At 36.1% G+C, this 23880-nt stretch overlaps 1 protein-coding gene across 1 annotated transcript; it reads left to right on the top strand.

Moving 5' to 3' along the window:
- Positions 1-94: 94 nt before the first annotated feature.
- On the top strand, positions 95-22937 carry LOC138319666 (putative ATP-dependent RNA helicase DHX57). Its single transcript, XM_069262813.1, has 26 exons — positions 95-568; positions 1774-1884; positions 2341-2502; positions 2872-3940; positions 4285-4406; positions 5083-5278; positions 5639-5763; positions 6087-6220; positions 6774-6828; positions 7370-7554; positions 7751-7857; positions 8099-8199; positions 8580-8639; positions 9286-9399; positions 10278-10441; positions 10876-10952; positions 11462-11557; positions 11893-11942; positions 12248-12338; positions 13821-13916; positions 14340-14423; positions 14601-14738; positions 18875-18991; positions 19906-19995; positions 20301-20444; positions 20705-22937. The coding sequence occupies exons 1-26, from the start codon at positions 150-152 to the stop codon at positions 20846-20848; spliced, it is 4251 nt and encodes a 1416-aa protein (XP_069118914.1). The 5' UTR covers positions 95-149; the 3' UTR covers positions 20849-22937.
- Positions 22938-23880: the final 943 nt, after the last annotated feature.

The raw sequence follows: 23880 nt of genomic DNA, 5'->3' as shown, positions 1-23880 counted from the left end.
TGTATGAAGTTATCGCCATAGTCAATAAAACGTTTGAATTTGATACTGTTTTGTTGACATTAAATCAAGCGTAAAAATGACACAGGTAAAAAAAATGAACGTTGCGGTGCAATGTGAAATAATGTAGCACTGATCAACGTGGTATCAAAATGAGCAGAAGAGGTGGGAAGCCGAATAGGTGCGGCGGTAAATTCAATCACCCACGAGGCAGCGGTGGCAGTGGAAGCAGAAAAGCAAATGAATGCGATGTTTATGACTACGATGACATTGTTTTAGACGGAGCAGATTGTTATGTACCAACTGGAAAACCATCTGCTAGGGGTCGGGGTAGAGGTGGTAGTGCTAGAGGAAATCGCAGCAGGGGACGTGGCCAAAGTGATAGGGGTCGAGGCCACAATGACAGGGGTCGAGGCCACAGTGACAGGGGTCGGAGTCACAGTGATAGGGGTCGAGGTTGTGGTGATCCCGGTCGAGGCAATGACAGTGACCATTGGCATGGCAGAGACCCAAGTGACAGTGGTTATGACGGGAGACCAAGTAACGTTAACAGGAGTTCTGATCGACCAAGGTTAATATTTTAGTGGTGTGAAAAAAATTGCGTGAAGTAATTGCTTGAAACCTATCTTCACAGAGTAGACAACAAAGATTTCTGATTTATTTACAAAAATACAATGATTTGATTAAAATATACAAAATGATAAATGCTTTGGTCACAACCTCTTCCGATTAGGCTTAAGATGTACTTTCGGCATGATTTTCAGCCATTTTGACACGGTCCACGTCTGGACACCAGACATGACCTGCCGTACTCCCATTATTTTGCTGATTGACTGGTAGACAAAACTTAAGTTTCAAAAGTATCTCGTCGTGCTTTACCTCTAACGTTGTTGGAGTAGGCTTGCCGTTGGCCAAGGCTCTCAGGCAACTTTAATAGGGAGTTGCCTGAAGAGTTCCAACTCCAAGTTAAAATTTCTCCGATGTCCCGTAGATTTTCATAATCGGCCACATATCGTTTGAGGTCGTCCATGGTCCGGATGAAGTGACCTGAAGTCAACTTTTTTAGTTCACCTGGCCCGAAGGGCCGGTGAGCTTATGTTATGGCGCGATGTCCGTCGTCCGTCCGTCAACATTTCCTTTAAATCGCTACTAGTTCTAGAGTTCTCCATGGATTCTGACCAAATTTGCCAAGAAACATCCTTGGGGGAAGGGGAACAGAGTTTGTATAAATTTTGGCTCTGACCCCCTAGGGGCAGGAGGGGTGGGGCCCAATAGAGGAAATAGACGTAAATCCTTTAAATACCCCTGGGGGGCAGGAGGGGCGGCGCCCAATAGGGGAAATAAAGGTAAATCCTTTAAATTGCTACTTGTCCTAGAGTTCTGCATGGATTGTAACCAAATTTAGCCAGAAACATCCTTGATGAAAAGGAAATAGAGTTAAAATCCTTTAAATTGCTACTTGTCCTAGATTGTACTTGTCATAGAGTTCTGCATGGATTGTAACCAAATTTAGCCAGAAACATCCTTGATGAAAGGGAAATAGAGTTTGTATAAGTTTTGGCTCTCACTCCCTTTGGGGAAGGATGTGTGGAGCTTGATAGGGAAAATAGAGGTAAATATAGAAATTCCTTTAGAAAAGAAACAATGAATCTGTATTCAGAATATAACTTGGCATTACAAACCAGGTGAGAGATACAGGCCCTCTGGGCCTCTTGTTTACCCTTTAGTATATTTTTTTATTAATAAATTCTACAACAAATATATATCTAATTTCAGGAAAAATGATGTCAGAGTAAAACTGCAAACCCTGTATATGAGTGAAGAGAATCAGGACATGGTAAGAGATATGTTCAAAGATCTTCACGGAGAGGAGCCTGACATTCTCAGGTTAGTATGTTTTAATGTTTATATTAAACACCAATCCTATACTATTCCTTTTGGAACATATATGTGCTTTTGTTGTTTTAATTGAATTATGTTACTTCAAAATATTCTGGCCAGGTCATAAGAGAAACTGTACATATACATTATTATGTACCTTGATCTTCCTAAGAGATTTCAAAACATTCCATATTGCCATATTTCTACAATATCAACTGACATCCATGTGTGTATAATAAACTTCTCTTATATTAAATGCCAGTGTTTATAAAAATGTCATATATCTATAACAGTAATATTAAGTTAAATAATATGTGCTTTATATTTGATTTATAGCATACACAATGTTTTGCCCAGGAGTCTTCACTTGAAGCACTCACATTTTTATAACATCTTATTGTGCGACTATTTAATGATAAGTTATAGATCATATAGATATTATGATTGTATGTCATTTGACAGTGAGGAGGAATATGACGAGCTAGACTTAAGAACTGAAGATCAGTACTGGCTGACCACAGACCCACTACAGATAGAAGATGTCCAAGTCTACTACAGCACAAAGAAAACCAGCCAAATGGAACCGGAGAGTATAAGTCACATAGCCATTAACAAACTCATGAGGTAAATCTTATCAACAAAAGGATATATAAAATATTATTTGTTTATGAAATCATGACCTAGTTTGGTGAATCTTTCTAGATTGAGCTTTGATAAGTTTAAAGGATCAATGTTTATTTTAATAATACAGATATCATCAGTAATATTCTTTATACCAGTTATTTAACTTCAGAAGCTACTAATCCAAAATTTAGAATGATAATACTTTGAATTGATATTATAATTATTAGAGTCTTGCATGGATTAATCCACTGACAGGGATAAAAGTCATCTCAAAGCTTGCATTCTAACGTGTGTAGCAAGTTATGTTTTCCGTTTTTGAGGAATATTTACCACTGTATATACTTATGTTTTTAACAAATCTCTTTAAAGGTATGGGTATGAGAAGAAACGTTGTGTAGAAGCACTGCAACTACATGATGGGGATATTGGATCTGCCTTTGAATACCTCTTCTGTAAATGCTTTGGAATTAAGGTGCACTCAGAAAAAGGATTCAGTGATGAGGAAAATGAAAACGGTTTTGATGATTTGGCAGATGAGAACAAGAAAGATCATAAACAAGTGTTAGCAGAGCATGGTCTGACCTGGGAAGATATTGAAGAGCAAAGAAAGGAAGAAATAATGGCATTGAAATCAATATATGAAGACAAATTCACAGAAAAGATTCCAAATAAAGTATGGTCTCTGTGTATAGATCTCCCGTGTCTTAAGGACTTGGTAAAACCCCAAAATACAGAAGATGTTGAGACAGTTGAGGAGAAAATAGACAAAAACAAGGAAGTTTGTAGATTTTATATGAAAGGGTTTTGTCGATTTGGAAGGAAATGTCATTATTCTCACGAAATGCTGAAACCAGCCGCTCCGAAAATTTTTATACCAAATGAAGAACTTGTGCAAAATAAACCAGATTTTGAATTGGAGTTTCGGTTCCCTGAAGACAATCTGTATCCTATAGAGGCTCCTATTATTGGGTTTTCTTCCATACTGCCAAATTTTCCTCCCCACGTTTGTCTTCTCATCACAGAACGACTAAGGACAGAAGCTATGGAATGTGCAGAAATGCATGCTCCTGCAGTGTTTTCCCTTGTAAGTGTTCTTGACGATGAACCAACTGTTGTAGATTTGTATAATAAAGCTCCACTGGAGTATAGCCAACCAGAATCCGGCCTGGCATGGAGAAAGAAGCAGAAGGAAGAGGAGGAACAATCTTCATCTGTATTTCCTTTCAAAAGACAGACATCTGTAGAGGAAGACTACAAAGCTGATACAGCGACATTGATCAGAATGAGTGACAGAGAAAACCAGATGTTGGATGAAGAGGAGGTTAAAGTGGAAAAGAAGAGGGTTAATGCCAGAGACAGTAATATCATGAAACAAAGAAATGAGGCAGAGACTCTGAAACAGAACAGGAGAATAAAGGAGGAGCATCAAAGGAAAAAGGTTACAAAAGATGATTTGATTGGTTTATTGAAGTTTTACTTTTCATGAACAGCTATGATCATTTTTGATCTTTTTGTTGACATGAAAGAAAGTTATTGAGAATTTGGAGATTAAAATTATAAACTCTGAGATTCATTATTGAACCTAGTCAAACTTCACATCAAACATTCCAATTGATTTATACGTGTACGTACTCAGATAACTAGAAGCTTTATCATGGTCTGCTGAATTGAAGATTGCGAGCTTTGACTATGCTTCACTTTGATATAAGTAGAAAATATCACATTGTATATATTTCTCAACCACCTTGTACAGTTTTAAAACAAAATTAAAAATAATTTCAGACCTCCAAAGCCTTACAGAAAATGGTGAGCCAGAGACAGAATTTACCGGCCTGGGATATGCAGGAGGAGATTTTGACAGCTTTGGACAATCACCAAGTATTGGTAGTCAGTGGTATGACTGGGTAAGATAATTAACTGACCACTATAGTGACTCTATTAATTTAATTCTATTATTAGATTTTGACAAATTATATTGAGCTGCTTGGGAAGAAATGTATGTGTAAATATCTAATTTGTAACACTCATACAATTAGTACACAGCTGAATTTAATCCATTGTCTTTGCACATTTTTTTTTATACAAGTTGGTATATATGAAATTAAAAGATACCTTCTTATACTTCTGAAAACTTTTAGAAATAGTTGTAGATAGCCCCATGAGTACCGGGTACATTTACCAGAAAATGTCCTCTCCGTATGTGTGCATACGGCTTCCCTACTACACCGCACTTCACGCTTGCGTTTCAGACTGTTGCCGATAAAAAGATAACAAACAGTGCATTTTAAATGGTTGTTTCTTTATAAAACCGATTTTCTCTAATCATTGACTATTTACAAATAAATCTTCACTTTTGGGACTTCCTGGACATTGTTTTTTGCCCAAATTTTTGATAAGGAAATTATACTGGTAGAAGTTTTTTTTCAGCATATTCAGTCCAAAAAATTACCTGCGGAAATTACACTGGTGCAGACTTTATACAAGTTTACGGTAAATTCACTGAGAAAAATTCCTAAAAAATATAAATATGAAATTACTATCAGTTTGTAGATTTTACCTGTGAGAATTTTACCTGTACAGGTGTGGTAAGACAACCCAGGTGCCCCAGTTTATTCTTGACTCCTATTTGGAGTCTAAGGACCTGAAAGTGTGCTCTATCTTGTGTACCCAGCCCCGTCGGATCTCCGCTATAGCAGTCGCAGAGCGAGTTGCTGAAGAGCGTGCAGAGAAACTTGGTAGAACTGTTGGTTACCAGATCAGACTGGAAAAAGTTCAGGTTAGCTAAGGACAAACTTTAAAGCTTACATTCCATCCTTGGTTGAAGAGAAATCATGTTTGTTCAAATGAATTATCTGAGTCATTTTTCATTGTCATTGAGATTATATTAGGTTGTCTAGAAACAACTTCTTTCAGTTATCAAAGCACCATAAGATACTAATCAACCGTAATTGTTCTTCTTTGGTCCTCTTGTTTGCATGACTTAAGATTTATGTTTGATGCTTGGCATTATGGGGTTCTTTTAAAGTACACTTTAATACCTATCATTACAGAATCTGATTGTCGTTCTCAGTCCAGCTTTGATGATGCTGGTTGATGATATCATTTACATGACCATGATATATTTCAATAATTGCAGTCGTCAATGACCCGGCTGTTGTTCTGTACCACTGGGATAGTACTGAGGACACTAGAGGGAGATTCTACGCTGGACGGTATAACACACGTCATCATAGACGAGGTCCACGAACGGTCAGAAGAGAGGCAAGTATCTCCTAGTTCATAATGTCCTCATGGTGTCGTGTCTAATACGTGTTTTAGGAGATGTTAGCAGACATTGAAATACATTTTAGATAAGATCTTTGTCAGTGGTTGTTTCTCTTGACTTCAATCCTCATATGAATGTTGCTGCACATGAGAAACACATAAAAAAGCTTCTCTAGACCTTGAAATAAAATCTGGGCATGAAGTTAATTCTGATATAGTATTATTTTATTAAAATAAAACATTATGAAATCTTGAATACTAATAAAAGTATACATTAATATATTGTTTTTGTGATTTCATTAATCTTGGTTTTATAACAGTGACTTCCTGATGATGTACCTAAAAGACATGTTACCAAAACGTCGGGACCTGAAGGTGATCCTCATGAGTGCCACTCTGAACGCCCAGCTGTTTTCTGACTACTTCGGTGGCTGCTGCGTCATAGATATTCCTGGTAATACATATATTTTAAAAGGATGAAATCAGAATTGCATATGAATCTATTTCATTGGCAAACATTTCACAGCCAGAGTTTTAGTTTGGTTGGTCAGCACAAGATGTATTTCTAACAAGGTTTGATATTCACTCACATAACTAAAGTAACATAAGGATTATGTTTATATTAATTAGGAGAACAATAAGTGAAAAAAATGAAAAAATGTCATAACTATGTCATTTGAAAGCAAGAAAAAACAAAACAAATCAAAATAGATTTTATTGAAATTTAAAACATCTATTTTCCTGAAATGAGATAATATTTTAAGTGATCTAAATATGGTACTATGGTTTAATGTATGTTCAATGTTTTTCAACCATCCTTTTTGTTTGAGTTTTTTTTTCTGTAAAATCTGTAATGTTATAGACTTTATATCTTCTGTGAGCTTACCAAGTAAAGGAATCAATTTAGCATGTTTGATGGAGCTGAAACTATAATGGAACTTATGAGAGATATGTTCCGATCACTTTGTATATTGACATAAATTTAGGAGTGTATGGTACATTTTTAGGGAGAACTTTCCCAGTTGATCAATACTTCTTGGAGGATGCTGTTGAGTTTACAAGGTCAGTGATGTATTACTTTTAATGGCTGTATGAATTTTTATTGTGGAATAATACATTATTAACATTAGGTTAAAACATCTGTCAAAGGATAGTCCTAATCTATAATGTAAGATAACCATAAACTTGTTCTAGAATTTAGTAATGAATGGTATTCCGTCTTTGCATATTACAGAGTTAGCTCCCTTGCGGATAGGTATCGATTGTTTCGTCATGATTTTGTGAGCGCAATTCAAGTCCCTTTCTCTGAAAAATATGACGTTACGCTCGCAAACACATGACGTCACAATCACTACCTACTCGTAAGGGCAGATAACTCTGTAATATGCAAATACGGAATTGGTGTATTTATAGAATCACTAGAGCTATGTGAGTAACCATAGATAAGGAATGTTAATTTGATACTCCTTTTAGTGAGACTAAGCCTAGTAATAGGCAGAGTCAAGTAGGCAGTAAACTAGTCTACAAAATCTACATGTAGTTTGTAAACTCACGCATGTAGATACAATTCACTGGTTTTAAACTATTTGTTGATCTTATACAGGTTTGTTATGGATGAATCTTCACCTTATGCTCGTCCACTAAAGAACATGAATGCTGTCCCCGGAAGGAAGGGATACATCGATCCTAATGCTTATGAGGACGAAAGAACAGAGGCATCACAGCCACCCAAAGAGAAGGCCAAGGATGAAAATCTGACTGTAAAACAGCTGTACATGAGATACTCAGGTATTTTTTTATACACATGTATACATAAAGCTATGAAATCCCCATCAGAAATTAATTGGACTGAACATTTTGTAATTTACTGGACTTATGAAAATAATTGTGGAAGTGAAATTAGTTCATTAGAGATTGCTATTGAACAATTGATATCATAGGTCATCCTATATGTTATCACAACACATATACATTTCATTAACAGATTATCATAAATCTACATGTAGAAGTATGGCTCTTATGGACATGAACAAGATCAACTATGACCTTATTGTGACCTTGCTGGAATGGATCGTGGAGGATAAGGAAGGGGTAAGACTATATACGGAATACATGATATAATCACTAACATTGTCAATTTCTGTTTTTGCCTAAAATTTCATATGTTCAAACAACATGCAAGTAATTTTTCAGGCAACTATTACTGCCACCCATCAAATATCAGATGATCTTCCAAAATCAAAAATTTAAAATAATTAGATTTACTTACACATCACGTTTCATTGGAATGTCTCCCACACAGATAACTCTGATTGCTTTTGGTTCCCTACAGTTCCCTAAAGGTGCTATTCTAGTGTTTCTTCCTGGCTTTGCTGAAATACAGACTCTGTTTGAACTTCTCCAGTCCAACTCAACATTTCGCAACAGGAAGAGGTAACAGATCTAACATATACAAAGAATGTATAGTATTTTATAACTATATACTGCTATGAGAGTTATGACATCTGATTCTTGGTGTATTTTCTATTCTTCATTTAAAGTATGTTTATTTGTTACGCTGTATATTTGTAAATCTTAGTGATTGTTGTAAATAGTGTACTAAAAAATCCATTAATCCAATTGTTTGCTACTAAGATGTTGAGGTAAATTTACAGTATAAGTATAAATCATTTACCCCTAATAACCAATTTGAATCCTTCTAATTCAAGGGTTGGAACAGTCCATTATAAATTTTCAGTGATGAATGAGCTAAACAGATATAAAACAGGACAAGTCACTGTCACTTACTTAACATTATGTTTTGATTTGAACAGCTTCAAAGTCATACCTTTACACTCAACTTTGTCCAGTGAAGATCAGCATGCTGTGTTCATGTAAGTCCCAAAGTACAATTTTCAAAACCAGGGCTCTAGATTTTAATTTTAAAGGCACTAAAATGGTATATCTAATCATCTTTCAGTTATCTCCATCCGTTAATTGTTGAATGATTAATCTTTTTAAATTCATAAATACATTGTAGGTTCCCATCAGTGTGTAGTTGTAACATGTTCTATTTGAATGTGGTCAAGATACATTAAAACATGATTATAATGAACATGCTTACATCATATTTATGGTAATATCTTACTTATTATTTTTCATTCCCACACAAGGTTACTATACAACTATGTAACAAGGTAATTTTGTAGTTCCCCAGAGGTTTGTTATAACCATGTTTTGCTGTATATAGTTACTGGCAGCCAGGTATGATCATTGAACAGTTAAAGTTTTTGTTTGTTTAGAAGTATGTATTGGTTCTAACGGTTGTTTTCTGTATGTGTCTTACCCTTAAGTCAGCATTCTACTTTGTATTGAGAAACCTCCTCAAGAACTCACATTAATGTACTTATGTTAACTACTAAATAGCTTTTGCTTTGTGTATTATCCATAGAGAAATCAGTTGGGTTTTTCTTTCTTTCTGGGGTTATCATTTTTTTCAAAAATTTTGTTTTGTGTTATATTATCTTATAAACTCTTCAGAAAGCCACCAGAGGGAGTTACCAAGATCGTCATATCAACAAATATTGCTGAGACGTCTATTACGATAGACGATGTTGTGTACGTTATTGATGCTGGCATGATGAAGGAAAAACGGTAAGTTATATATTCACCGAATTAGAAGTGAAATTCTTACATAGAATTGATGGGACGCGGGTGTTGTGAAGAAGAAAGGAGTGTTACCCACATCCAATCTCCAGTTCATTTCCATTCTGAATCATTTTTGATATCATTTCAAATGAGAGGAGTGGAATGTTGGTCTTACCAACATTTTGAGTTTTGTTACCAGTTTTACCAGAACACATCTTAAATGTCCATCATCTGACATTGTTTTTCATTGAAATTGAGTGTGACAACTGGTTTGCTGTATAATGTGACCAGATGTTCTGTTCAGTGTCTTTGGTAGTATTCTCCAGTGAGATAACACTATAAAATCTTCATAACAAGGAGACACAACACAAACATACTGCAGTCTCCCAAAATATGTTCTCACCATTGGAAACATTGCATACAGGGGGCATTTTTTTTTTAAATAATCTTAGCTGTTAATAGGATGTTAAGCATACTCGACCAACACACCAACAAACATTTAATATTCTTCTTCATCACCAAGGACTTATCGAAGGTCGTGGCATTACACTACCCGCTAGAAGCATATAAGATCAAATGGCTGCTTAGTTTGTATGAATAACCTTTTACTTTCATGGTCACAGATGTAAATTATATTACAACTATATTTCAACTTTATTTTTTTTCTCAAAATCAAACACACCTAACGTTATACCATAACATTGTCTTGATATTTTGATAGAGTGGTGCTAGCATTCTGATCAGATTATTCATTCAGATGAAATAAGCATCAGCCCTATCATAATGTATTTAATAAGGGTAAGCTTTCATTGTCTCATGTAACTCTAGTACACCAGGTGTATAAAACCAGAATTTATCATTATACCATATGTACTATGATATAGGTATGATGCCTCAAAGGGGATGGAGAGTCTGGAGACCGTGAATGTATCTCGAGCCAACGTCCAGCAGAGGAAAGGACGTGCTGGACGTGTGACTAACGGTGTTAGTTTCCACATGTTCACCAGCCATAGATACCAGTACCATATGAAGGAACAACCCATACCAGGTATGGTATTCAGGCTTTGCTTCCAAAACACGAGTTAAAGGTGGAAGAGTAACGCATATCTTCATTTTCATTACTTTGTGAGATAGAATCTTATGGTAATCTATGGGTATATTAGCCAGTATGTAATTTATAAAGTACCCATTCCTTTATTCAAAAAGCTTGTTTTGAAATGATGAAACAAAAGTAAATGATTATTGACTGGCCAAGGCCTTCTGTTCTGTATATACAGAAATTTTGTATGTTTGTCGCTGTTTTTGTGGAGGCTGAGTAACAAAATTTATTTTATGCATCAATGTAGTTATTGAAGACTAGAACTTTCAACCCCAGCAGCAGTTTGAAAATTCAATACCACAGAAGGAAGTGCATGTAAATATTTCATATCATACAGTATTTGCAAATATCTGTTGAAATCTCCATTGGTTTCTGTTTTGTAGAAATACAGCGAGCTCCACTGGAACAGATTGTGCTGAGAATCAAAATGTTGGATATTTTCAACAGACTACATGCTCAGGTATATGATTGATTCTGAGATCATTTTTGGCTTCTGTCTCTACAGATTCGACATGAGTTATCAAATTGTTATCAAACTCTATATACCATATTATGAAAGGTTATGTCCAATATTGTCATCTTTTAATCATAGAAATTTAATTAAAAAACAATACATGACCACCACAAAAAATTTCCCCATGAATAACGTTTTTGATGGATCTGATATTTGTGGAGGTACATCATTTATGGAAGTAACTTTCAAACATACAGTTTATCTATCAAAATTCTGAGATGGACAAAATGGTGAATATGGGAGGAGGTGCTGTAATGATAGGGAATCTGACATATTACCAATAGCCCATTACATCTTGGCAATAGGTTAAAGGCATATTTAGAGTAGTTTCTGTAATTGGCGTAGATCGGTGGTTTTTCTCTGTAAGCTCAGACTTACTTTCTCCAATTCACATCCTTAAATTCCTATGTTTGTAGTTAGTAATAGTGTTTGAATAATTTCACATTTCCCTACAGGAAGTACTGGAACAGTTACCAGAACCCCCAGAGAAGGACTCCATCTTGTCTGCGATTAGTCGCCTACAAGATCTCGGAGCTCTGGATGAAAATGATGTAAGACTGTCCATGACAACTGTGCAATAAATGTCCTGATAATTCAGGGGTCATATAGTTGTAAACAATTTCTTCATCCTAGAATATCTTGATGAAAAAATAATGAAAAAAACTACAGTAGTATTACTAATATACAAAATGTAGATACACATTACAGTATGTATTTATGAATTTCAGAAACCAACATGTGCTTCTAAATTGTACAAAAATATACAACATACAACTAGACTTTGTGGTCATTTTATAGATGCTGGGTGTGGAAAACAGTATAGTATCACTGTTTTACAGGAATTTGTATGTGCTGATGAAATATGCGATGAATTTTATTTGTACAGGAACTGACACCATTAGGCTACCATCTTGGCTCACTCCCAGTAGATGTCAGGTAAGTCAATATCTATCAAATTCAAATCCTTGAAACTGCACAAAACTGAGTATACTTCATAACTTGTTAAAGAATCATTTTCATGTGACCTGAGGTTATTAATCTATTTGTTTTGCAACCTTGATATCTGAACCCTATCAAACTCAGAGTAATTTTGTGACTTGAAGCAAGAACTTAGTTGGTAATATTAAGGCAGTAATTTATTATTTCTTGACCTTGAAAGAATGTGATTTTTGTGACCTTGAAGTGGAAGGTTTTTGCTGTTTGGCCTGTTTTAGAATATAACACTTGTTTTGTGTGTACAGGGTTGGAAAACTGATGTTGTTTGGTGCTATATTCCGCTGCCTTGATCCTGCCTTGACTATAGCCGCTACTCTTAGTTTCAAGTCTCCATTCGTAAGTTAAACAAACATGTTCAACTTGACAATGCATTAAATGCAATAAAATCTGTTCTGATTTTCAAAATTATGTATATTTAGTGTAAACTACTTATAAGTTAAGCACTTCTATTTTTCGTGAATTCTGTTTCAAAACAAGTTTGCAGAGATTAGCTTTCGCGGCAGAGACTATCATTCTATTTTCATTCCTTTCCCTGATTAAGTATGTACAAGATGTTACACCGTCTGCTTTTGTGAAAGAGACAAAAGCTGTTTACCTGGGTATCTATGTAAACGTAATGGCCAGGTATATCATTCTTAGTAAGTGTTAATCCCTACACAAGACATGCAACAATAAACGGTGCATGATTTGTCCATACACAGCATCCACAGACACATTTGAATGTGCTATCAACAACAGAGCATACAACATCCGACAGAACCTGACGTGCAAATCCAGCAATGTCATCTACCTCCTCTCGTGTAGGAAATGCATAATGCAATACGTTGAGGAAACTGGTGGTCCACTCAACGTCAGAATCAACAATCACCTCTGGTCTACTAAACAGAACAAACCTGACTATCCGGTTGCCAGACATTTCAACTTACCCAGCCATAGTTGGAAAGCCATGCAGATGATTGCAATTGAGCACTGTTTCTACTGGACAAAACCAAGCGTTGATCGAGAGAGAGATTCTGGATTACCTATCTACAGACCCGCTATCCCAAATGCATTAACGAACGTTAAATATACTAATTGACATCAATTGATCACTTGTTTTTCAAATAATTATCAATACTTCCAGCATTTTTCCGTTCTGTTCTACGCGTTTTTGATCCTTTACATATGCTGCCCAGCAAAAGGCGACTAAGTCTGGTACTTTGTTTCTTTGCCAACACACCGAGAAGATAGGCGACTAAATTTGCATCCTATACCAATGAGCACTATATATAAATTTCGCCACACATTTGACGTCACACGTGGCACGCTTTCCAGTCATCGCTCATATTTTAGCGTTCTGCTGAACAGCATGGATACATTTTTGTAGATCCGGCCTTCGGCTGCCTTTTGCCGAAGGGTAAATTGCGCTCCATTGTGCTGTATAGTTTAATATTTGTCTACTTTGTCCCACATTACTGTTTGTATCCTATTATGTAATCATGTTCATTTTGTATGTCTTGATAAAGGGGCAGATCGCCTCGAAAATTTGACAATTTTGTTTTGTCCACACGATTTGCATTACTTCCTTGTCCCATCCCTGCACAAGTACATACGACTGAATAGATCTCGCACACAAATGAACAATAGAACCTGCCAGATTCAAAGCTTTAAGACTTTTTAAGTGATACTAGATAACTTCAATTGTTTTTCTTTGTGAAAGCTGTGACAATATCCATCTATGTTTTATGAGTATCTGAGCTATATTGCAGATAGTTTTGGTGCTGTAAAATTTTCTCCTGGAACCTGAAACATTGTGTAAAGCAGCTTCTTTTGTTTTAGGTGACACCATTTGATAAAAAGGAAGAAGCTACAAAAAAGAAAGTAGAATTTGCCACAGGCAATTCAGATCACTTGACAATGGTGAAGGCATATCAGGTACTTTTTTTATTGCAATATATGTGAATTTAGTTGATGATGTCTGAATGAGTATATTCACATAACTGCTGTTTGGGACGAGGTTGACACCAGTACTAACCTCAAATCTAATTCTAGCTGCAGTCAATGGTATGATACGTTTGTATTTTTTATTGTTGATTTGGATGAGACCAGTCCAAGGAAATATCAATCCTAGAACCTGATAATGATTTATAACAAAGCTTCCAGTCTAGAAGATCATCATATTCCACGCTTCATCATATTAAAATATAACGTCATACATATTGTGTAATAATTTGAATTTTTTTTCAAGTTTTTGGTGAATTTTGGGGGAAAAAAATTGCTTGCATTTTGATTGAAGAATGTTTATCACCAGCACCTCTTAAAAATAGAAAAATTAATTTTGATCTTTTTTTTGATCAGGGATGGATTGAGGCCAGAAAGAAAAGTCAGTATGCTGAATATAACTATTGCCGTGACAACTTCCTGTCCCAGAGATCACTGGAGGTAAGGACCATCTATATCAATAACTAGTGTATAAATGATGTTCAATAACACTACAGCCCTAGTGTCACCAACGTTCCTTAACTTAGATATTCTAATGTAGTGATATTGATGTATAGGGAACTTGCGTTATATCAGTCTAAGATGAATGAATGAAACAATGAATCGTGTGTCTTTTAGATGCTAGCCAGTATGAAGCAACAGTTTGTTGAGTTATTGTCCGACATCGGCTTCTTAAAAGAGGGGATAAATCAAAGGGATGTAGAGCGGGCTGGTCCAAGAGGTTCCGACGGAGTGAATGACATCACAGGATCTGAGGTCAGTATTATATGATAAAGGTCCGAGAGATTCTGACGGAGTGAATGACATCACAGGATCTGAGGTAAGTATTATATGATAAAGGTCCGAGAGATTCTGACGGAGTGAATGACATCACAGGATCTGAGGTAAGTATTATATGATAAAGGTCCGAGAGGCTCTGACGGAGTGAATGACATCACAGGATCTGAGGTAAGTATTATATGATAAAGGTCCGAGAGATTCTGACGGAGTGAATGACATCACAGGATCTGAGGTAAGTATTATATGATAAAAGGTCCGAGAGATTCTGACGGAGTGAATGACATCACAGGATCTGAGGTAAGTATTATATGATAAAGGTCCGAGAGGCTCTGACGGAGTGAATGACATCACAGGATCTGAGGTAAGTATTATATGATAAAGGTCCGAGAGATTCTGACGGAGTGAATGACATCACAGGATCTGAGGTCAGTATTATATGATAAAGGTCGGAGTTCCGAGTGAATGACACACGGATCTGAGGTAAGTATTATATGATAAAGGTCCGAGAGTTCGACGGAGTGAATGACATCACAGGATCTGAGGTAAGTATTATATGATAAAGGTCCGAGAGGCTCTGACGGAGTGAATGACATCACAGGATCTGAGGTAAGTATTATATGATAAAGGTCCGAGAGATTCTGACGGAGTGAATGACATCACAGGATCTGAGGTAAGTATTATATGATAAAGGTCCGAGAGATTCTGACGGAGTGAATGACATCACAGGATCTGAGGTAAGTATTATATGATAAAGGTCCGAGAGGCTCTGACGGAGTGAATGACATCACAGGATCTGAGGTAAGTATTATATGATAAAGGTCCGAGAGATTCTGACGGAGTGAATGACATCACAGGATCTGAGGTAAGTATTATATGATAAAGGTCCGAGAGATTCCGACGGAGTGAATGACATCACAGGATCTGAGGTAAGTATTATATGATAAAGGTCCGAGAGGCTCTGACGGAATGAATGACATCACAGGATCTGAGGTAAGTATTATATGATAAAGGTCCGAGAGATTCCGACGGAGTGAATGACATCACAGGATCTGAGGTAAGTATTATATAATAAAGGTCCGAGAGATTCCGACGGAGTGAATGACATCACAGGATCTGAGGTAAGTATTATATGATAAAGGTCCGAGAGGCTCTGACGGAGTGAATGACATCACAGGATCTGAGGTAAGTATTATATGATAAAGGTCCGAGAGATTCCGACGGAGTGAATGACATCACAGGATCTGAGGTAAGTATTATATGATAAAGGTCCGAGAGATTCTGACGGAATGAATGACATCACAGGATCTGAGGTAAGTATTATATGATAAAGGTCCGAGAGATTCTGACGGAGTGAATGACATCACAGGATCTGAGGTAAGTATTATATGATAAAGGTTCGAGAGATTCTGACGGAGTGAATGACATCACAGGATCTGAGGTAAGTATTATATGATAAAGGTTCGAGAGATTCTGACGGAGTGAATGACATCACAGGATCTGAGGTAAGTATTATATGATAAAGGTTCGAGAGATTCCGACGGAGTGAATGACATCACAGGATCTGAGGTAAGTATTATATGATAAAGGTTCGAGAGATTCGACGGAGTGAATGACATCACAGGATCTGAGGTAAGTATTATATGATAAAGGTCGAGAGATTCTGACGGAGTGAATGACATCACAGGATCTGAGGTAAGTATTATATGATAAAGGTCGAGAGATTCTGACGGAGTGAATGACATCACAGGATCTGAGGTAAGTATTATATGATAAAGGTTCGAGAGATTCTGACGGAGTGAATGACATCACAGGATCTGAGGTAAGTATTATATGATAAAGGTCCGAGAGATTCTGACGGAGTGAATGACATCACAGGATCTGAGGTAAGTATTATATGATAAAGGTCGAGAGATTCCGACGGAGTGAATGACATCACAGGATCTGAGGTAAGTATTATATGATAAAGGTCCGAGAGATTCTGACGGAGTGAATGACATCACAGGATCTGAGGTAAGTATTATATGATAAAGGTCCGAGAGATTCTGACGGAGTGAATGACATCACAGGATCTGAGGTAAGTATTATATGATAAAGGTCCGAGAGATTCTGACGGAGTGAATGACATCACAGGATCTGAGGTAAGTATTATATGATAAAGGTCCGAGAGATTCTGACGGAGTGAATGACATCACAGGATCTGAGGTAAGTATTATATGATAAAGGTCGAGAGATTCTGACGGAGTGAATGACATCACAGGATCTGAGGTAAGTATTATATGATAAAGGTCCGAGAGATTCTGACGGAGTGAATGACATCACAGGATCTGAGGTAAGTATTATATGATAAAGGTCATCACGGTCTGAGAGATTCTGACGGAGTGAATGACATCACAGGATCTGAGGTAAGTATTATATGATAAAGGTCCGAGAGATTCTGACGGAGTGAATGACATCACAGGATCTGAGGTAAGTATTATATGATAAAGGTCCGAGAGATTCTGACGGAGTGAATGACATCACAGGATCTGAGGTAAGTATTATATGATAAAGGTCCGAGAGATTCTGACGGAGTGAATGACATCACAGGATCTGAGGTAAGTATTATATGATAAAGGTCCGAGAGATTCTGACGGAGTGAATGACATCACAGGATCTGAGGTAAGTATTATATGATAAAGGTCCGAGAGATTCTGACGGAGTGAATGACATCACAGGATCTGAGGTAAGTATTATATGATAAAGGTCCGAGAGATTCTGACGGAGTGAATGACATCACAGGATCTGAGGTAAGTATTATATGATAAAGGTCCGAGAGATTCTGACGGAGTGAATGACATCACAGGATCTGAGGTAAGTATTATATGATAAAGGTCCGAGAGATTTCTGACGGAGTGAATGACATCACAGGATCTGAGGTAAGTATTATATGATAAAGGTCCGAGAGATTCTGACGGAGTGAATGACATCACAGGATCTGAGGTAAGTATTATATGATAAAGGTCCGAGAGATTCTGACGGAGTGAATGACATCACAGGATCTGAGGTAAGTATTATATGATAAAGGTCCGAGAGGTTCTGACGGAGTGAATGACATCACAGGATCTGAGGTAAGTATTATATGATAAAGGTCCGAGAGATTCTGACGGAGTGAATGACATCACAACAGGGATGTAAATATAATGATTAATCTTCTTTTTGACTACATATACAGTACAGTGGAACTTGGTTATTAAGAACTCGAAGGGACTGGGATAAAAATTTCGAGTTATCCGAATATTCGAATTAAGCGAGTTCTCATGTCTACTGCTATCTCTTTACTTGGTATATATATATAGACTACTTCCATGTCGTAAAACGATCTGGACAAGAGAGATGTCAAAATCGCTGATGGTAGTTGCAAAATTATAACAAGAAAACCTAGATATAAATTTTGAAATGCCTTTCTACGGAAGATAAAAAAATCAAAAATGATTTATTTGAAAAATAAATCAGCATTTTCGGCAATCTCGTTGTCCAAAAAATCTCATTTCGAGTTATACGAACAATTTTATGTATGTTTTTTGTCATTCGGACCCACAATATACTTCGTATTATCCGAGTTTTTTAAACAAAGGTAAAGAGGGAATTAGGCCGGGACCGTCAAAGTACTTCGTATTAAGCCGTGTTGTCGAATTATCGAGTTAATTGTCGAGTTTGTATCAACCAAGTTCCACTGTATGTGAACTCATTTGGCAACAAACATATTCTATGGAGCATGTTAGTGCTCCTAACATACTCCATAAATAAACATAAGGTCCAGAGGGCCTGTATTGCTCACCTGGTTTGTAATGCGAAGTTATGTTCTAAATACAGGTTCATTGTTTCTTTTTTAAAGGAATTTAAATATTTACCAAAATTTATACAAACTCTATTTCCCTTCCCCAAAAAATGTTTTTTCTTGCCAAATTTGGTTAGAATCCATGGACAATTATATGACTAGTAGCGATTTAAAGGAAATGTTGACGGACGGACGCCAGAGGCCGCGCCGTGACATAAGCTCACCAGCCCTATTGGTCAGGTGAGCTAAAATTGTTTGTTGCCAATCAAATAAAACAAATTTTTTATAACCAAAGGACTTTCCTGTGACAGAAATGCATGTATCACCACAACTGATTATTGTAATTACAGGTGCTATTCCAAAACTTCCTAGAGCTGATGAATTAAGATTTAAAACAAAGGGTGATGGTTATGTAAGTATGAAACAGTATATATAGTGACAAAAAAGTTTTTTGTAAAATAGTTCTAATCAAATTTATATTTTAAAAGTTATATCAGAAAGCATGTATAAAAGGCTAGAGTATATTAATGTAGTCTAATAAATGTTTTCTTGTTTCTATTGATTTTTAATAAATGGGTAAATGCAATGAAATAATTAAAGGGACAATTCATTCTACAAGAACATTAAAATTTGTATATATATCGGAAAACCCCCAGTTCTAATGGAAATTAGATCAGTCGGTTTTACTGTGATATGTCAGAAAATCCCATGGTGGTGAAATGCGTGTGAAATGTTCAAACTCACTCGCTGTCCGCCATTACACATTGTGGTCGAATATCTTGTATGCCGAACCCAGTCCCTTGCTCGTAGAGTAATGCTACTTTTGTCTAGAACTGCTCAAATCGCTCTGACAGAAGTGTGTTTACCTTATTAGGTGAATTGTTTTGCCTAAAAAATCATTACATCACCTCCACAGTGGTTTATGTAGTTCATTTGTTTAACGTGCGTGACTTTGGCTCGGGTATGGGTACAGCGTACATATTGTACCTGCTTAATCGTATTGATCAAACGATTTGTAATTACAACGGTATCAATTAAAAATACTAAATAATGACATGGAATTTGTCAATATCTTATGTTATATGTTTCATAAGAAATGTAGAACAATACATTTATGCCATATTTGCTTCTTGGTTATGTAAAAGAATTAGCCTGAGTGAATTGTCCCTTTAATTAATCTGTGTTTGATTTGATCTTGTTGTGAAATTGCTATTTAGTATACACTGTACATGTATGATTAAATAAGAGAAATCCTACATTCATATATCCAGTAACAAAACTCCCTACCTCTTTATAAAAAGTTTTCATTTTTATCTTTAATCGTAGATCCACATCCATCCATCATCTGTGAACTTCCAAGTGAACCATTATGAGAGTCCCTATCTAGTCTATCACGAGAAAGTGAAGACAAGTCGAGTAAGTATAACCTCAATAATTCCAGAGTTATGATATGCACTATGATTTATGGAATTGATTTGTCATGTGGACAAGAACATATGTTGCCAAACTATCATACTTTTGGTTAAAATATCTTCACACAAAGAGCAGACTCTTTCTAAGCATTACCCTAAATTCTTCTATTGAGTGGAAACATCATCATGTAGATTTATTATATTTTCCTTTGCTATTACAGGATAAATCTAAAACTGATTAGAAGAATTTATTCACTTTATTGTTTCCTTATGAGACAAAGATTACTTTGATCTTGTTACCTTTTCCAGATCTTTATACGAGACTGTACAATGGTTAGTGTTTATCCCTTACTGTTGTTTGGAGGCTGTAGTATCAATGTAGATCTGGAAAAAGGAAATTTTATCCTCTCCGTGGACGATGGATGGATACGTTTCATGGCAAACACACATCAGGTCTGTATAACCTATAAAGCAGTTCAGTTTTTTTACAGCTGAAATTTTCCCCAGTTATATATTGTGTGTATATGAAACTTTGATTCTAGAAGTTTGTAGGTGTGTTTAGCATGAAAATATTGTCTGGAAATGTTAACATGTGCAAATATCCCCATTTTACAAGAATATTTTTTAAGTTGATTTCCATGTGCAAGTGATTTTTGTATACATTAATGTAATATTAAAGAAAAGTTTTATATTATTTTCCTTTTGGCCTGCAGGTTGCTGAGCTTGTTAAGGAGTTGAGGTTGGAGCTGGATCAACTGTTGTCTGACAAAATCCAGAATCCGCACATGGACTTATTAACCTGTCCAAAGGGCAGTAAAATAATCAACACTATAGTCAAGCTAATAACCACACAGTGACATCCACAGGCTTTGTCATCTGTTGCTGCTTAGCAACCACAATGGTGCAATATATTCAATAGGAAGAAATGTTAAATACTACCAAATATTAATTATGCTCTGATTTTCCACTATTTCAGGTCCATATGGTATTTTGTTATATGACTGTGAGTTTTGCCGTTTTCTGATTGGTCTAGACTGCTCGTACAGGTCTTGACAGAATGCAATGTCAACCTGAGACCTATGAACACCTGTTCAGAGGTTGACATTGCAAATCCGGTAACCTGGCTGAAAATAGACACAGGGAATTTCCTGTCTTTTCCACATTTTCGACCAATCAAAATAGAGCATTGCCGATCATCGGGCAATAGCCAAATCCAAAATGGCAGACAACAGTGAGGTAGGATTAGGAAAGATGATAGGCACATTTGAAATGTAGCTATATGTTCTTTAGTTATATCATGAAGAAGTACAGCAGAAGTACTAAAAGTACCTACTGATGATACGTCGAATAAGATACTCTTGTATTTTTGTTTAATTAGTCATTGCGCTGTCCTTGCTTTAAAATATTGTTCCAAGTAGCAAAACTTACAAGTATCAATGTATCGTTTCATATAACAAAACAATTGTTGACTTTTTGTAGGTCAATACAAGGAATTGTTAAACCTTTGAAAGGTGATATTTCCCTCAGCCTTCGGCATCTGGGAATATCACCTTTCTCAGGTTCAAATAATGACAAAGAGCTTACCAGGTAGCTCAAGGTCATTATTTGAAATTCTATCTTAGCAGTATAGTACCATATGGACCTCAACAAAAATTCATATTTGATAAATATTTAACACTTGTGCCTTTCATATGTGACAACAAAAATTCATATTTGATAAATATATAACACTTGTGCCTTTCATATGTGACATCGAGTTGATTACAATTTTGTTATTTATTTTCAAAGAGAATAAAAAAAAAATCTCTACATAATTATATTACATAAGGACTGAATCCCAACAGACTTTCTCTAAAAAAATCTTTTCTCGAATAATTAATTATCCCAGGGGTCAAAGGTCAAGGTTCAAGCTCCGATTGAAATCTGTTTGTGTCCTTTTATCAAGTATTGTAGAGTTGGTTACTCTAGTTAAACTTGTGCTTTGTTGGGAGGAGGTTTAAGGTTTATTCTAGAAAACTAGTATGTGTACACTGGTCACAGAGCAGAAATATTCTTTTAAATGTAAAACCTATTTTAATTTCATATTGAGAGGGACTCACTTTGTGAAACCCATGCAGGCATGGTTGTAATTTAGTTTTAGAGGGTAGTTATTTTAGTGCAAGAATAGTTGTGTCATTATTGTGCTATATTCTAATTATGATGAGATTACTGTTACAATATTTATTGAATTTGCTAGAATAGGATTATTTTAACATAATGATAATAACAATTTTTGTTATCAAATGTTAAGCCCTATATTCAATTCTAGCTGTACAGTTTACTACAGTGTCTCAACAATTTTTCTAAAATGTGATAGGATTCATCATCAGAATATCAAATTGGTTTTGATTATCATTATTGACTTGGGGAATCCTCAGAAGGAAAATTCTACATGAACATGATGTGGAAGGTGATAATTTTAGCTGATCACTCAAGGTCTCTTTATACCAGATAATTTGATGCTTAATTTTAAGAAAGACAAATTTAACATTACATGGCGTTCCTCAAAGAGACAATTTTGGTTTTAGATTTCAATATGAACTTTCATTTATTTTCAAAATGAAACTGATACTGTATTGCATTGATAGTAGTGTTTGCTATGTGAGCTTCTAGACACTGCTGAAATGATTAGACTTCTGTGATATAATAAATTATAATAGTAACACAGAACTTTCATCCGTTTTCTTTTTATTATATCGTTTGTATTGTGTGTCCCTGGTCTCTTGTTTGGTTGGTCTCTTCATAGGTATTGAGCACTCTGGTAAGTCAAAGACTCACTATAGACTAATATATAGAGACTCTATATATTAGTCTCTAGTAGGTAGCGTGCTAAATACCTATGTGGTTTATGTCTTACTGGATGTCTGGGTAATCACTCGGAACCCATCCCACAGTGGTGAATGTTTAAATTAACCCATAATAGGAGACACAGTGTGAAAAGAGATATCGGAGAAGAGAAAGTTCAATAAAGAGAAAAGATACGATCCCAAATTTAGTCGCCTTTTAAATTGTCGCGTAATGGAGGCAGAATGTACAAATCAAACCGGTGGTGCTGTCAAGAGCTATCGCTTCCACTAAAAGACACACTGTCATTAAATGGAAATTGGAAAACATTGAATTTCTGTTAGAAAATTGTTATTTGTATGAAACTATGAATTATGACTGACATAATTTGTTTAGCGTACTATTAATAAGGGTGTCCTTACCTGCATGCAATGATTGTAGTGCCTGTGTGTTTTCTGTGGCTGCAGTACTATGGGTATTATATTGCTGTGTCTCTGTCACAATGTAAACTATTGCCCATTTTATAGTGCTATTTCACTGAAGAATGCTGGCTGTCAAATGCGCCACATCGCAACAGGCAAATCAGTCGTCACAAACCCATTCAGCTGACCGTCAAACAGAAGCAGAAATACCAATGTATAGAAGACAGTACCCCAAATACTCAAATCAAAGCCAAAAGAGAGACGGTCCTGAGGGATATGTTTATAGAAAAGGAAAGTCAGTTGGCGAGAAATAATCACCTTTCAAAATCTATGCAATTTGGACATACATGTAAGTACAACATGGAGAAAACAATATAAAGGGACATTCTTAATGATGATAGCAACACGCCCCAACCGGTCACATTACGCTGACAACGGATGAACCAGTCGTCCCACTCCCTGTATGCGGAGCCGAACCTACCACTTTTATAGGTTATGGTGTGTCTCGACCAGAGGACAGAACCCAGAGCCTTCCTCACAGGGGCTCAACCAAAGGCCAAAATTGAGGTGGTGTCAAGGGAGACGTAAGGAAAGTAGCACGCACATGTCACTGCTGAACGATATGTGAAGTCGTTAGAATAACA

Source organism: Argopecten irradians, chromosome 3 (genome assembly GCF_041381155.1).
Source record: "Argopecten irradians isolate NY chromosome 3, Ai_NY, whole genome shotgun sequence".
Classification (NCBI taxonomy): Eukaryota; Metazoa; Mollusca; class Bivalvia; order Pectinida; family Pectinidae; genus Argopecten; species Argopecten irradians.
Note: the sequence above shows the minus strand (reverse complement) of the source record. Positions and strands in the feature narration are given on the sequence as shown.